The sequence below is a fragment of the Ornithorhynchus anatinus genome, chromosome 13, assembly GCF_004115215.2.
Source record: "Ornithorhynchus anatinus isolate Pmale09 chromosome 13, mOrnAna1.pri.v4, whole genome shotgun sequence".
NCBI lineage: Eukaryota > Metazoa > Chordata > Mammalia > Monotremata > Ornithorhynchidae > Ornithorhynchus > Ornithorhynchus anatinus.
The window spans coordinates 26284928-26301092 of record NC_041740.1 but is presented as its reverse complement, the minus strand read 5'-3'; the positions used below and the strand labels follow the sequence as shown (position 1 = coordinate 26301092).

Genomic DNA, 16165 nt, shown 5'->3' with positions numbered 1-16165 from the left:
CTCCAGAGCCCGTGCTCTTTCCACTGCGCCATGCTGCTTCTATATTTATTGAGTGCTTACTGGGTGCAGAACACTGTATTTAGTACTCGAGAGCCCAAAATAGAACTAAAAGATCCAGTTGGACCCATACCAACCAATGGAACTTTTACCTAAGGAATAATAATAGTATTTGTTGAGCATTTCCTATGTACTCATCACTGTACTAAGCGCTGGAGAAGATATAAGGTAATCAGGTTAACATAGTGTCAGCCCCAAACAGGGCTCATAGTCTAAGTATAAAATTGCTAAGGATAGAGAAGACAGGGCACCTGTTCTCAAGAAGCTTACAGTCTGTGGGAGAGGTAAGTAGCATAAGATAAATTCAACAATTTGAGCAACTAGCACTTTTGAAGACTTTGCAGCAAATATTCAGCGTGGCTTAGTGGATAGAACATTCATTCAATCATATTTATTGAGTGTTTACTGTGTGCAGAGCACTGTACTAAATGAATGGAAAGTACAATTCGGCAACAGATAGAGACAATCCTTACCCAACAATGGGCTCACAGTTTAGAAAAGTACAAAGTACAGGAGTACAGGTCTTGGGAGTCAGAAGGAGCTGGTTTCTAATTCAAGCTCAGTCACTCTTCTGCTCTGAGACTTTGGGCAAGTCACCTCACTTCTCCATGCCTCAGTTACCTCATCTGGAACATGGGGATTAAGAGAGTCCTTCTCTGGGATTGGGACTATGTCCAACCTGATTACCTGGTATCTTCTCCCGCGCTTAGTACAGACAGTGATGTGTATATAGTAAATGCTTAAATACTATTATTAGTGCATTAACACTGTCCAATGAGATTATCTTGTATCTACCACAGTGTCTGGCACATAGCACTTGACAAATGCCATTAAAAAAAATTCAGCTGATTGACTGATTAATTCCTCGGGGGACACATACCACCCAGAGCTTGCGCAGAAAGAATATCAAGCTACCTCAGCATCTATTGTTGGGTGGGAGTGGAGCAAATCTAGCCATCTGTGTAATTAAAATGGGAAGTAAACCAAAAATTCCAATGCAGGATGCTGCTTCTTGTCTGCAAATGAGAGAAAAATGCTAAATCTTGGTAAGAGAAGCCATCCCCTTGTCTGTTAAGGAGCTGTGCTTGTTATGATTTGTAAAGACTTAGCATAAAGACTCTGTGCTTTTATTCTGGAACCAGAAATAGTATAAAGCAGCAGGAGATTGCATTGTTGTTATCTTTTTGCATTGCCAAAGTCTGCATTTTGATCCAACAAATAATTTTGCTTACAAAGATGTTTTTGAAAGCTTCTAGGCCATATGCATTCATACAACAGTACCCAGTCAGGTAGAGTTATGTGCAGGTGTCCCTTATGTTTTATATTTATGATGAGGAAAGGTGAGAAAAGAAAAAGGCAGAAATTAGGATTTTGCCCCCAGTTCTTTTCTCCCAGATTGAGAAACAGCAGGAGATTAGAATACTTTTCTTGTTTTATGCCACTTGTCTGTTGGGATATTTCTTCATATTCTGCTGACATTCCCATACCCAGTGAAATTATTCATTATTACTCAATTCAGGGGATCTGCTTTCTGAAGGAAAAAAATGAGGAAAGAGGATATGAGGCAGGAAGGGCTTTGTTGTAAGGTCTTCTGTCAATTTCAAATTCCCCCACATATATTAAGGGTAGCATTATTGACCCCGGTCTCAAAACTTTCTAGATTGTAAACTCCCTGAGGGCAGGGATCTTGTCAACTAACTCGTAGTAGACAAGCACTTAGTACAGTACTCTGCACAGGGTACACATTCATTAAATGCTATTGCTTGATTGGTTCACAGTGAATAATGTGTATGGCCGGCTGCTGGGCTGGCTTCCTTGATGCTTGAAGAAAATCTTAGCCTTTCCAATATGAAATTCAGAGACAAAGGGTGAGTTTTCTGAATTCCCCACTGGCTCAGTTTCACCTCCTGCTCAGCCATCCACAGTTCTGTCACCGCCATCTCCGTTTTTGGTGCCAGCCATTTTATGGACCTCAGCTTCTCAGCAGCAGCACCGGGCCATGCCAGCTAGGACATTGCCAGGGAGCTCCCCTGGCGGGCTTTGTTTCAACAAGTAACGGGGACTCTCTCCTGTCTCACAAGTGAAGGTGGGTGGAGGCAGTGGGACCATACAGGGTTTGGTCCTTTGGCAGACTTTGAGATGCGGCAGGCTCTCTGAAGGAAGCCGTCACTAGGAAAGCAAAGCAGCGGGACAGTGACTTCAAATTAGAAAACCGAGCATCTTATGGGTGATGGCAAGGTCTTAGCCCTATTGTGAAAGGCCAAGCAAAGGAACTCTACATCCAGCCAGCTTTATGTGCTGTTTTCAGTAAAGCCAATGGGGATTGTTACAAAAGTAACTTAACCTGATGGGATCCCAGCTGAGTACTTGGACTAGCTTGCTTTACAACATTAAAGTGAGTGTTTGCATTCCTTTTCTTCCAAACTCTTTACCAACTTAAACAGGGATCAGCGTGTTCAAAACTGGTCCACAAGCCAGTAGCCTAAAAGGGAATGACTCCTGGCATTCATTTTCTCTCTTGTTTTAACTTCCTTCACACCGAGTCCCCTCATTAGTGAGATCCCAGGTGCAGATCATGGAGATTTTCACCTGTTGGCCATTCTAGTGCCTCTTCCTGGTCATTTCTCAGCATGGCTCAGTGGAAAGAGCCTGGGCCTCGGAGTCAGAGGTCATGAGTTTGACTCCTGGCTGTGCCACTTGTCAGCTGTGTGACTGTGGGCATGTCACTTAACTTCTCTGTGCCTCAGTTCCCTCATCTGTAGAATGGGGATTAAAAGTGTGTGAGCCCCACGTGGGACAACCTGATTACCCTGTTTCTCCCCCAGCACTTAGAACAGTGCTCAGCACCTAGTAAGCGCTTAACAAATACCAACATTATTTCTCTGGCCTGATGAAGAGCCCCTCCTGTTGTGGAAGAACAGGGAATAAGGGATTTCCTGAAGGAGGGTGTAGGGCGAGGGATGTTTAGAAGTACAGCAAGAGGGAAATGCGTAGAGGAATCCAGAAAGAGGGTGAGGGGGTGAACCTTCTGTATATCAACCTCAGGAATCTGAATTTGATACCTATGCTTGTAAAGCTTCTGTGGTGCTTAATCAACAGTGTTAATTGAGCGCTCACTGTACGCAGAGTACTGACCTAAGTGCTTGATTGGGAGAAGCAGCGTGGTCTAGTGGATAGAGCATGGGCCTGGGAGTCAGAAAGATGTGGGTTTTAATCCTGTCTCTGCCACGTGCCTACTTTGTGACCTTGGGCAAGCCACTTCACTTCTCTGCCCCTCAATTACTTCATCTGTAAAATGGGGATTGAGATTGCAAGCTCCATGTAGGACAGGGACTGGATCCAAACCGATATGCTTGTGTCCATCCCAGCACTTAAAACAGTGCTTGCCACATAGTGAGTGCTTAACAAAAATCACAAATATTATTGTTATTATTGTTATTAATCTAGATAAGATGGACAATTGTCTGGTCTCTCAATGGGCAGTTCCATCTTCACCAGGTCTGCCTCCTGTCCATTACCCCAGAGGTCCCAGAATTTTTAGGTCCATTTTTTACCTTCTCAACATCAAGCCTCCCTACACTATGGCTCCTGATGCCAAGGTCCACAGTTCAGATGCCATCTCAGAATTCACAGGCTCTGGATCAATCAGTCACTCACTTATATTCATTTAACACATACTGTGTGCAAAACATTGTACTAAGCACTTGAGTGAGGGGATTTTAGGATCCCACTGGGGAAAAGTTCTAGGATCATGGAAAACCAGCCTACTTCCCCAAAACGAGGCTTGTGGCATTATCAAATTAAACAGGTGACGTCACACTCATCTCCCTGTCCAATATTCCCGATTGCCACTCTAATTCTGGGCCAGTTGGACCCATGGTGAGACTTTCTCTGGCATCGAGGTTCAGGCCCTAGTTCACCTTCTCCTGGAACGATTTTCAGTAGGTCGGGAAGAGCCGTGTTCAAAAATAAAACCCCAGCAATTCAGCTGTATTACAGAATACAGCAGCTTGATTTGCTTTAAAAGCGATAGTGTGCTTTAAGACAGAAAACCTAAAGAGAGTGTACAGAACACATGTATGTAGTTCATGTGCCTGCATATTTTCTGTGTAAAGATGTGTGTGAAAGGAAGAAGATGGGACAGGCAGGAAGTGGATCCAACAGCCCAATTCTATCTGGTTCTTTAGAAGCTCTGCCTTCCTCCATAAAAGTTCTCTTAAGCCAAGATTTTGAGAATGAGGGAAAAATTCCATAGTCAGCTCTTCCAGCAAAATCAGAAACTATCTTTAAAAAGCAAACAATTTTTTCACTTTCTATGATCCCTGAAGGGACATAGTCTGTCTTTTTGTCTGTTTTTTTAAATTGAAATTTGTTTCACTCTTCAATGGAAATGGCAGCTTTTTACACCATTTTATGCTCCTGAATTCCAGGAGTGGACATTCTGTTCTCCAGATCTGGGCAAGCCGCATCCATTTCTGGATTCTTTTAATTACCTTGGGCATGAAGCGTTTGTTAATGTTGTTTCATTTTGCCACATCAGCAAATCAGCCCCTCCCAAATTAATATCCTTCTCTTTCCAGAAAAGTTAAATACCTCTATTTAAGTGGCTCTTACCACTCTCTGTCAGACACAAAAGAAATATAAGGAGTTTGTAGGGTTGATTCACATCTGCAGTGGAATAATTGCTGCATGCCTGCCCGTTGTGCCCAATCTGATTAGATTGTATTTACCCCAGTGCTCAGTACAGTGCCTGGCACCTAATAGGTGCTTAATAAATACCATTTAAAAAAAATTATCTGCCCACAATGAGTTTACAGTCAAGAGGATTGAAATCAGAAAGAAATTTTGGCAGGTCTCCCTCCCTCTCCCTCGTCTTATCACCCCCAACTCCTCCCTGTCCTGCTTCTCCCTGTCCATCCTGGCTCACTGCATGACCAACTTATGCCAAGGTATCCCCCAGAATGGCCCTGCTTTGGGGACTAGTTTTTTGGAGTGAAGTAGGCAGCGAGGACCAGGGTAATGGGCTGCCCAGCAAAGCTGCCTTTGGCACAATTGTCACTCCTAGTCAGTTATATTTACTGAGCGCCTGCTATATGCGAGCACAGCCAGTGCCTGCAGTATCCCTGCCCACAACCATTCATTCAGTAGTATTTATTGAGCACTTACTATGTGCAGAGCACTGTGGTAAGTGCTTGGAATGTACAAATCGGTAACAGAGACAGTCTTTGCCCACTTTACCGTCTAGAGGGGGCCACTACAGTCCTAGCGGGTCCCTTGTTTGGACTTTGTTAGCAGATTCAGTGTTAAATAAGCTTCATGTCTCCAGGGAGGAAATTCCATACATTAAATAAAAAAAATCAATTTCACTAAAAACCACAAATTAGCTTCCATTCAATTACTAAATGCTAAGATCTCATTAGTGCCCCAAGGAGATTCCATTTCTCACTGTGTACTTGGGACCGAGTATGGGGCCCTTCAAGTGCTTCCAAGAAAGCCTTTGAGTTCTCCTTCATATGCAGCCACAGAGATGGCATAAAGATGCCTCTTGAGTGGCCCTTCTTATCCCAGAAGCTCGAGGTCTTGGTGTCATCTGCACCTTTCCTGTCTTTTACTTCTAACATCAATCAATCAACAGTATTAATTCAATTGCTTAGTACAGCACTTAGTAAAGTGCTTTGCACACAGTAGTGCTCAATAAATAGGATTGAATGAGTGGATACTGCGTGCAAGTCACTGTACTAAGTGCTTGGGAAAGTTCAATACAACATCCAATCAATAATTATGATAATAATAACTATGGTATTTGTTAAGTGCTTACTATCTGCCAGGCACTGTACTAAGCACTGTGTTGGACACAGCCCCTACCCCACATGAGGCTCACAGTCTTAATCCCCATTTTACAGATGAAGGAACTGAGACACAGAGAAGTTAAGTGATTAACCTAAGGTCACACAGCAGACAAGGTGGAGTTGGGATTAGAAACCAGGTCTTTCTGAATCCTAGGCCTGTGCTCTTTTCACTAAGCCATGCTGCTTCTCTAAATCCATGCTGATTTCTCCACACTATCTCCCACAATCACCCCTTTTACTCCACACTTCCTGCCCCACAAGCCTCAACTTCTCTACCCCTTCCCCCGCTTTTTCAAACTCCCCATTACTGTTTTTTGTAATGCTGTAACAGGGTGTAAGTTTCAAAAAAGTACATTCACTGCAACTTAAAACATGCTAAGTCACAAACAGCCCACGAAAGAATTGTGTATTTCTAAATGCTAAGTGGATCCCAAGTGCCAAGGATGGCCATTAAGGTGATGTGACTGGGGTGGTGGAATCTAATTAGGTAGTGCTTCCTGGAGGAGGTGGGACTTTAGGATGGCTTTGAAGATGGGGAGGGTGATGGTCTGAAAGGTGATAAGGAGAGGGTGTTTTAGGCAAGGGGAAGGGAAAGAGCCAAGGATCAAATGCAGAACATTAAAGAGTGAAGTGCATGGAGAAAGTCTGCGAAGGAGCAGGTGGACACTGCGAGTGGAAAGTAGCAGGAAAAGGAAACAGATAATAAACTTCTTGAGAGTAGGGATCATGTATTCCAACCTTATAGTACTGCCCTCTCCCAAGAGTTTAACAGTGTTTGCACACTGTAAGCACTGCTGGAAAGTAGCATGGCCTAATGGAAAGAGTATGGGACTGGGAGCCAGACGACCTGTGTTCTGAACCCAGCTTTGCACCTTGCCTGCTCTGTGCTTAAGTAACTTAAGTGCTCTGTGCCTCAGTCTCCTCATCTTTGAACAGGGATTCAAGACCTATTCTCCCTGCTATTTCAACTGTGAGCCCCGTTTGGAACAGGAACTGTATCCAACCTGATTATCTTGTACCTACCCTAACACTTAGCATAATGCTTGGCACATAGTAAGCATATCATCATAATAATAATGATAATAAATGTCAAGGATGGATTGATTGTAAGAAGCTGAGAGGTGGCATAGAGGCTTGAAACTAATGGTAAGTAGTCTCTGCTTGATGCCAAGGGAATTGGGTAGCCATCGGATGTTGAAAAGAGGGGAGAGAGGTTTGCCAAAAGCCACTTTAAAAAGTATAGATTGAAGAGGGGAGAGGCCGGAGGCAGGGAGATCAGTGAGGAGGATGATCCAGGAGTCTGGTCAGGAGATGATGTTTTTTCCTTACTCTTACTATTACCATTGTGGCTCTTGTTTCCACGTGTTTCCACTGTATATATGCCATTTAAGGCTTCTCCCCCATTAGACTGTCCTAATAGTTTTGGTATTTGTTAAGTGGTAAGCATGTGCCAAACACTGTACTGAGCACTGAGGTATCTGCAAAATAATCCAGTCAGACACAACCCCACATGGGGCTCACAGTCTAAGTAAAATCTCCTCAAGAGCAAGGACACATCTCTTCCTCCTCTTATACTCTCCCAAGCACATAGGGCAAGTACTCTGGCACACAGCAGGTGTTCCGGAAATACTCCTGAAGGAATGTCCAACCCCTACCTGGCGGAACGCCTGTGGAAACAGCTGTTTCCCGGTTTCTTGGGAGTTTTTTTCTGCGGCAGGCCAGGTCTGCAATGGACTGAGCAGGTATGAAAAGCATTTGGCCATCCACACAAGCAGCCTGGACCCTTGCGGCCCCTACAGGGACCACCAAACGGACTAGGCCCCCTGCCCAACTGGACCAGAAGCTGAGTTTTCGGGTAGTTGGCTTCCCCTCTCCCCAAAGGGGATCTTTAGCATTAGCCATGTGGCATTTAGTGTTCCATTTTCAGAATATTTTCCAATTCTGACTCTAGCTTCCTTCTTGGGGAAGTCAACTAGGGAAGCAGATCAGCAGCCCCATTTTAAGGATGAGAAGATCTTCAGATGACCTCACCCCTGCCAACCCAATGAATCGAGTGCCACCTGCACTGGCAGTAAGAGAAACCGAAAAGCCAAAGCATCCAGAGTCTTAAAATGCAAAGTCCAGTATCTTCCCGCAATGCCATATGAGTGACCCTCATCCTCTAATCAACGCCTTTCAGCAACTTTTCAGGAACACTACTTGTGTGGAATTTGAAAATGCTAATAATTAGCTCCCATTTATGATGGAAAATAAGACTAATAAAAAAGAACCAGTGAACCTCTGCAGTAATAACCTCTGTTTTTGCCTTGTGAATTAGAAGGTCTTTCTGAACATAAACAAAAAACAAATAGCACTTTTTGCCTGTATGGGATTATTTGATTTCTCTTGGTAAGCAGGTTAATTGTGACCTTGAATTACCTCCAGTAAATTTAAATATTGTTTTTATTGATTTTCTGACAGCTTCCTGGAGAACTAAGAGCACTGAGGACCAACCATAAAAAAATCCATCCATTCAAGTCAACAGAGGTAGAAGGGATCTCATATTGACCATATCTCTCTCTTTCTCTCTCTCTCCAGGTGATGTAATTGTCTATATCAACGAAGTGTGTGTCCTCGGACACACTCACGCAGATGTGGTCAAACTCTTCCAGTCGGTCCCTATTGGCCAGAGCGTGAACCTGGTGCTGTGCCGTGGATACCCACTGCCCTTTGACCCCGAAGATCCAGCCAACAGCATGGTGCCGCCCCTTGCGTTAATGGAGCGGGTCCCTCCACTGGCGGTCAACGGAAGGCATAACTACGAGACGTACCTGGAATACATTTCTAGGACGTCGCAGCCTGTCCCAGATGTGGCCGATCGACCACCCCATTCTTTGCACTCCATCCCAGCAGACAGTCAGCTCGATGGTCCGTTTCCACCCCCAGCGGTCCACGATGACAACGTATCGATGGCTTCTTCGGGGGCTACCCAAGCTGAACTTTTGACCTTAACCATTGTGAAAGGGACCCAGGGCTTTGGCTTCACTATCGCAGACAGTCCCACCGGACAGAGGGTGAAGCAAATTCTAGACATTCAGGGATGCCCTGGCTTGTGCGAAGGCGACCTCATTGTTCAGATTAACCAGCAGAATGCACACAACCTGAGCCATACGGAGGTAGTGGATATACTTAAGGAGTGTCCTGTGGGAAGTGAGACATCTCTGATTATCCACAGAGGAGGTAAGTCGAAAAATTTGGCATTTCTAGACAAATGTGTATGAAAGAGTTCTCAAACAGCTGCAACATCCCTGGTCTCCCATCTCCCAACAATGCTGAAAACGTATTTGTTGAATTGGAAAATTGGGGCTGGGGGATGGGGGGGCTGGGGGGGTGGGGTGTCGGGGGTGGTGCCATGAATGTTCCTAAGAATATGCCAAACCAGAGCCTAGAAGTTTGATAAGTTCAACTTGAGTTTCCAGTTCAGTAAATAGATTTTTCTGGGCAACAAAAGATCAGTTCCTTTTCTTCCATAGAGGAAGGAGAGTAATATTTTCCCAAACGGGAAGCCAGGGTCAATCAATTGTATTTATCAAGTGCTTGCTATGTGCCGAGCACTGTACTAAGAACTTGAGAGAATACAGTACAACAGAGTTTGTAGAAGCATTCCTTGTGCTTAAGGAGCAGATTAGAGTCCAGAAGCTTAAGACATTTAACAATGCATTTGAAGGCTTAGAATCTAAAAAGCAGGCACTCATGGACTCATAAATATAGCATCGTACTTGAATATTAGTTTGCCGGGAATCTTTGAGTCCAGGAAATCAAAGAAATGGGATTTAGCACGCCTCAAAGGAGCCCTGTCAAGTTGGAAAAAAAATCTTCAAATGTGCTGCATCACTTTGTTTTTTGTGAAAAGTTTATATATTACTCGCAAGAGGTTTTTCTCCCAGACATTGCATTCCACTGACCAGGCCTCCATGACCAACCCAGTACAGCTTAATGCCTAAGCTAGATAGAAAACACATTCTGGAGGTGATTAAGGAGCAGACAGATAACAGAATGAAAAAAAAATCCCAAAGCTTTGCTCTGTCCTTTGGTTTTTCCCTTAGCTACCATAATCGTTAAAGTGAATTTTATTCACTTCTCCTTTCTAATGGTCAACACCTAGCGTCCCTTTGTAGAGGACCAGTTCCAAGATCTAGGATATGATTGGCATGGATTCCTCCAAATTAGGGAGCATGGAAATGCTCTGCTTTAAAGAAGCATCATTGTTAGTTAATCTGACCTGTTAAAATTGTGTCCATGTGGACAATTTATCAGCAGTGTTGTGTTAAGAGAACAGGGTTAGAAGGAAAGCAAATATTAGTATACACATAAGAACACACATATACACTTAAGAACACAGTAACAACACCCTCTTTAATTTCCAAAACTTTTTTGTTTTGTTTTTCAAAACATTCTAATGTCAAACATCTCATTTTAATCCTCACCACATATCTGGGAGGTAGGGAGTAAATGTAGTAGGAATTTTGCATGGGAAAAGACCTCCAAAATGGTTTCCGACACTGGAAAATTTCAGAACCCCAAGAAAATTGTCTGTTGGAGAGGAGCAGCAAAAATGCCTGCAATAAGAATGCAATAGGAATTGAGTACCCCTTTGGGGATGGATATTAAAAAATTAAAAAAACAGGGGCATGAGATAATTTTAAGCTTGAGAGTAAAGTATTTAGTTGTGGAACGGTGTTAGAATGAAGTACAATCTTATTTAATTTTTGTTAATTATCTGGCAGAACTTTTCAGAATACAAAAGATACTAAATTAGAAGCAATAATACACACCAGCAAAGTCTAAAAAACTAAAACAGGTAAATGAATGAGAAATCCAGAAGAGAAAGAGCCAAATGAGAATAAATCTTGAAGAAAACATATGTACCCAAAACATAGATACTCATTACAAGTGAAATAGTAGCCTCTGGGATTGGTAACATGAAGAAATTGGTTAAAAATGTGTTTGCTGACTGGTGCTGTCTGTAGAGTGAAGTTCAGTCTCAAACAAAGGGCCAGGGAGGTGGATTTTAGATGGCCATGGCCATAGGCTAGCCTGATAACAGCAGTTTGGGGAAAGTAAAGACTTCATGCAGGTAGGAGTACAAAGAGGCAGGCTTGAAAACAGAATGGGGCAATGCCATTAGTACATAGATGGTCTTTCCTGTCCACCCTTGGTTTTTCTTCAGCCTGCTCTTCTCCATCTCTCACTTGGTTCCCCCCTTTCAAACTGTGTTCGCTTACTAGCTGGCATTCACACAGGCAGGGTAGAAGGGTATGGTTTGTGTACAATGACCAAAGCTAGCTTAGAGGACACGGCAGACCAGTTGCACTTGAGTGGAATTTTGCCCATCACAGAAGGTAATTTCTGGGTGAAAACTGCCCTGATTTTTGTTTACGGTATTTGTTGAGCACTTACTACGTGCCAGGCACTGTATTAAGCACTGGGGTAGATACAAGCTAATCAGGTTCGACACCATCCATGGCCCACATGGGGTTCACAGTCTAAATCCGCATTTTTAATTATTTTTTTTTTTTACAGGTGAGGGAACGGAGGGACAGAGAAGTTAAGTCAATCAGTTGAGTCACACAGTAGACAAGTGGCAGAACTGGAATTAGAATCCAGGTCCTTCTGACTCTGAGTCCCAAGCTCAATCCTAGAGCTCTATGTTAGAGAAGCAGCATGTTGTAATGGGTAGAGCACGGGCCTGGGAGTCAGAACCTGGACTATAATCCTGGTTTTGCCACTTGTCTGCTGTGTGACTTAGGGCAAATCACTTCACTTCCCTGTGCCTCAGTTACCTTATCTGTAAAATGGTGATTAAAACTGAGACCCCCAATGGGACTGTATCCAAACCTATTTGCTTGTATCCACCCCAGCACTTAGAAGAGTGCCTGGCACATAGTAAGCGCTTAACAAATACCACTGTTATTCTTATTATCGAGTAGACCATGCTGCTTCTCTAATTACAATTCCCTGTAATTGTATTTCTTTCAGATGACATTTGTATAGCCTTGATGTCAGGTGTGCAACAGAGGATTTTGTACTGCCCCAAATGCTTACTACACCCTTCTACCCATGTAAACATCCAAAAAAGATGATTGATTTATTGATTAGCCAAAAGGTTTACTGGGAAGAAGCTGTCTGTTTCAGAAGCTACCCAGGGTGAATGAGAGTAATATGCTGGAGGTATTCCGACTTCATGGACCATGTTGAAGGAAACTCATTTATTTTTTCTTCATTACCCAGAGAAGTTCATCCCTTTTGCCTTGGGTGACTAAAGCTTTAGTTTCCTTTTGTAAGAATCAGTGACCTTTCTGGCAGTATCTTTGGGGAGAGGCTTCTGCCAAACGTATTTTGGAACACCTGTGATATTTCACTCTCTGGATAAATGGGAAACTTGGGAAGAATCCATCAATAGTATTTGTTAAGTGCTTACTGTGTGCAGAGCCATGTTCTAAGTGTTTGAGAGAGTACAATACAAAAGAGTTGGTTGATACATCCCCTGCCCGCAAGGATCGAAAAATCTAGGTGGAGAGACAGACATTAAATAAATGACAAAAATGTGTTTAAGTGCTGAGGGTTGGGTGAATAAAGGGTACAGATCCAAGTGGAAGGGTGAGGCGAAAGGGAGAGGGAGTAGGGGAAATAAGGGCTTAGTCAGGGAAATCCTCTTGGAGGAGATGAGATTTTAGTAAGGTTGAAGGTGAAGAGAGTGGTGATGGGTTGTATGTGAAGGTGGAGGGAGTTCCAGGCTGAAAGAGGACTTAAGAATCATTTTTGTTATTTCTGTTCCTCCACTAGGGTATAAGCTCATTGTGGTCAGGGAATCAATCAATGGCATTTATTGAGCGCTTATTATGTACAGAGTTCTGTACTTAGCTCTTAGGAGAGTACAATACAACAGGATTAAGACCCGTTCCCTGCCCATAAGGAGCTTAGAGTCTAGAGGGGGAGACACAAATTAATATGCATAAATAAATAATTTACAATATATAATTTAAAAATATGTACATAAGTGTTGTGGGGTTGGGGATGGGGCAAATATCAAATGTCCAATGGTCACAGAACCAAGTGCAATAGCAATCAAATGTCCAATGGTCACAGAACCAAGTGCAATAGGCATTTTGCTTCTGTTGTACTTTCCCAAGTGCACAGTTACAACTCATTGCACTCAGGGAGTGCTCAGTAAATACCATTACTGCTACTACTACCACCACTGCTTTGCCCGGAAATAGCTTTAAGTTGTAGGAAGGCATGACAGCACTGTGCGAGTTCCCAAAATAAAGTTTTGGGCCAACGCTTGCAGAGCTGGAAGAATTCAGAGAGGACCAAGTGAGCAATCTAGTTTGTTGAAGGCCACGATGCACTGCCGATTCTTTCCCTTTTATTCCTACTAAGAAGTGTAATTTTCAGTGTAACAGTAGTAATCATCTCGGCTCTCGGCTGAAAGGATGGTCCCCTGATGTGCTGCAGAGCCAAGGAAAGTTCACTTCTATTTGAAATGTGTACATAGGGTGATCTGCATGCCTTGTTTTGCCTCACCTTCCTCGACCTCCAAGTTTCCAGCTTCTATTTGCCAACCAGGCCTTGAACAATTTCATCTTTGAAGAAAACAATCCTGCTTATGCTGGGTCTTTATTTTTAAAACTGAATAGGGATCGTTAACATCAAGTGGATTTCTTTAGAAAATGTTCGACAGAATTTTTGCTTCAGAAAACACCAATGGCAGAGTGGTTTCTTTCCCTGCCTCTAAGTACAGTTTATCCTACCTCTGCCTTTGACCTCACAGAGGCCATCCTAAATCAAACTTGGTGACCTTATCAATCGTGCACTTTCAGTTTAGGCCCTGACTTGGGATTTTGGCAAATGGTAGTGCTGTCTTCCATTTCTCAGCTTGAGTAAGGCTATGTGAGATAATCATCTAAGACCTTCACCCTGAACTGCAGTTAATCCTTCCTCTGTCTTTGACCTCACAGAGATCAACCCCCCCCCCCCCCCCCGGTCAAACTTGGTAACCTTATCAATCACACACTTGCAATTCAGGGCCTTACTAGGGATTTTGGCAAACAGCAATCCTGTCTTTCTTTTCTCACCTTGAATAAGACCATCACCCTCAGCTTAGAGTCTGGTCTGTCAGAGGCTTTCATGTGATCGGGCCGGCAGAAGTGTCTAAATCTGACTCTGAGTTGTCACCTTTTCAGTGGACTGGACCAGCTGGTGTTCAGTAGACTCCATGAATTCAATCTCCAGTATTACCACAACAACTCTATTGGGGCATATCTGCTCCTTACTATTGGCTTTAAAGCCCTCAATCACCTTGCCCCCCTTACCTCACCTCACTACTCTCCTACTACAAACCAGCCTGCACACAATACATTCAGTAGTATTTATTGAGCACTTACTGTGTGCAGAGCACTGTACTAAGTGCTTGGAATGTACTTCACTCCACTAATGCCAACCTAGTTGTCTATCTTGCTGCTGACTTCTCGCTCATGTCCTGATTCTGACCTTCCTCTATGTAACTGACACAAAATGACTCTCCCCACCTTCAAAGCCTTAGTGAAGGCACATTTTCTCCCAGAGGCCTTCCCTGACTAAGCCTTCATTTCCTCTTCTCCCACTCCTTTCTGCGTCACCCTTGCAGTTGGATTTGCTCCTTTATTCACCCTCCTGCAGCCCCACAGCACTTATGTATATATCCATAATTAATTTGTTTATATTAATTTCTGTCTCCCCCTCTGGACTGTAAGCTCATTCTGGATAAGGAACATACCTACCAACTTTGTATACTGAACTCCCCCAAGTGCTTAGTGCAGTGCTCTGCACATAGTATGTGCTCAATAAATGTGGTTGATTCTTTTACTGATTGATTGGCTATAAGGCAGTACCAGAGTAGAGAAAGGGCTCATTATTCCATTCCATTAGGGAATCAGCGTGATGTAGTGGAAAGAGTACAGGCCTGTAAGTCAGAGGACCTGAGTTCTACTGCAGGTCTGCCACTTTTCTGGTCTGGGACCTTGGGCAAGTTACATAACTTCTTTGTGCCTCAGTTACCTCATCTGTAAAATGACGATTCCCTCCTATTTAGACTGTGAGCCCCATGAGAGACAGGGACTGTGTCCAACCTGATTATCTTGTATCTACACTGGTGCTTAGTATAGTGCTTGGCACATAGTAAGCACTTTACAGATACCATAATTGTTTATTATTATTATTGCTATCAATTGGCCATCAATCTCTGTTAAATAAATCCTCCATAAATTATGTCTATTTCATCATAGTTGACAAAGTAGAAAAACTAGTAATTGCCCTGAAGTAGTTTTCATCTTACCCTGTATCCTGCAAGTGGGTATTTTTATGATCTTGTTGTTCTTTGCTTTGTTTTACTTATCTCATTTTTTAATTTTTCTCTAAAAAGAAGCCCCCCATTCCTTACAAAGTGGCTCTGAATATTGGGCTCAGCGATGGCCAACCAAGTGTACGAGGGCAAGGGGGTTTCCAACAGATTCAGCCCTGGGATCACCAACTCCAATTTACTTAACTTCTACTTCACAATGCTTGCCGCTGGGAGGAGGGGGACCAGGCCAGAGAGTGTGGATGACTCAAGGGGAACCATCCCCTCTATTGCATAAAAAAGTCAAGTATGTGGCCTGCTTGTGGTGAGACACACCATCCCCATCTTAACCATTGATATCTGAGCAATCCTCTAGACGTAAGCTCAGTGAGAGCAGGGAATGTGTCTGTTTATTTTTACATTGTACTCTCATTCATTCATTCATTTATTCAATCATATTTTTGAGTGCTTACTGTATGCAGAACAAATGAATGAATTCTCACTAGAATGGCAAGGGACCAGAAAAGGTGTATTTACCTAGACACGGTGTACATGCAAGAGATTGTCTTTTGGACAGTCGGTCTCACTAGCAGCACTGTCATCTGATTGTACCAGTGGTGGTCTTCCAAAGGAATGGAAGGCATCTGGTAAAAGAATTAAATCAGTGTAGCCTTTGGCTAATCCCACCAACCCATACTTAAGTAAGTCATTAGAAGCCAGGCCACTCTGGATCAGGCCAGTGGGCCATCCAGCCTGGTAGTTTCCAAGAGGGACAAAAAAGGATGCCCAGAGGAACTTGGGTTTATTCACCCCATATATTCAACCCTGCAAGTAAGAGCCCAAGCACTCAAAAATTTACAGTAATGAGCATTTGAAACCAACCCCAGAGCTCACTTGCTGA

At 43.3% G+C, this 16165-nt stretch overlaps 1 protein-coding gene across 9 annotated transcripts in view; it reads left to right on the top strand.

The window, feature by feature from the left end:
- Positions 1-16165, top strand: part of MAGI2 (membrane associated guanylate kinase, WW and PDZ domain containing 2) — a 902790-nt gene that overhangs the window by 762650 nt on the left and 123975 nt on the right. For all 9 annotated transcript variants that reach the window (XM_029077508.1, XM_029077506.1, XM_029077507.1 and 6 more), the window contains one exon: positions 8484-9125. In XM_029077508.1, coding sequence (XP_028933341.1) covers positions 8484-9125 — 642 coding nt within the window. The remainder of the gene's footprint in view (positions 1-8483; positions 9126-16165) is intronic.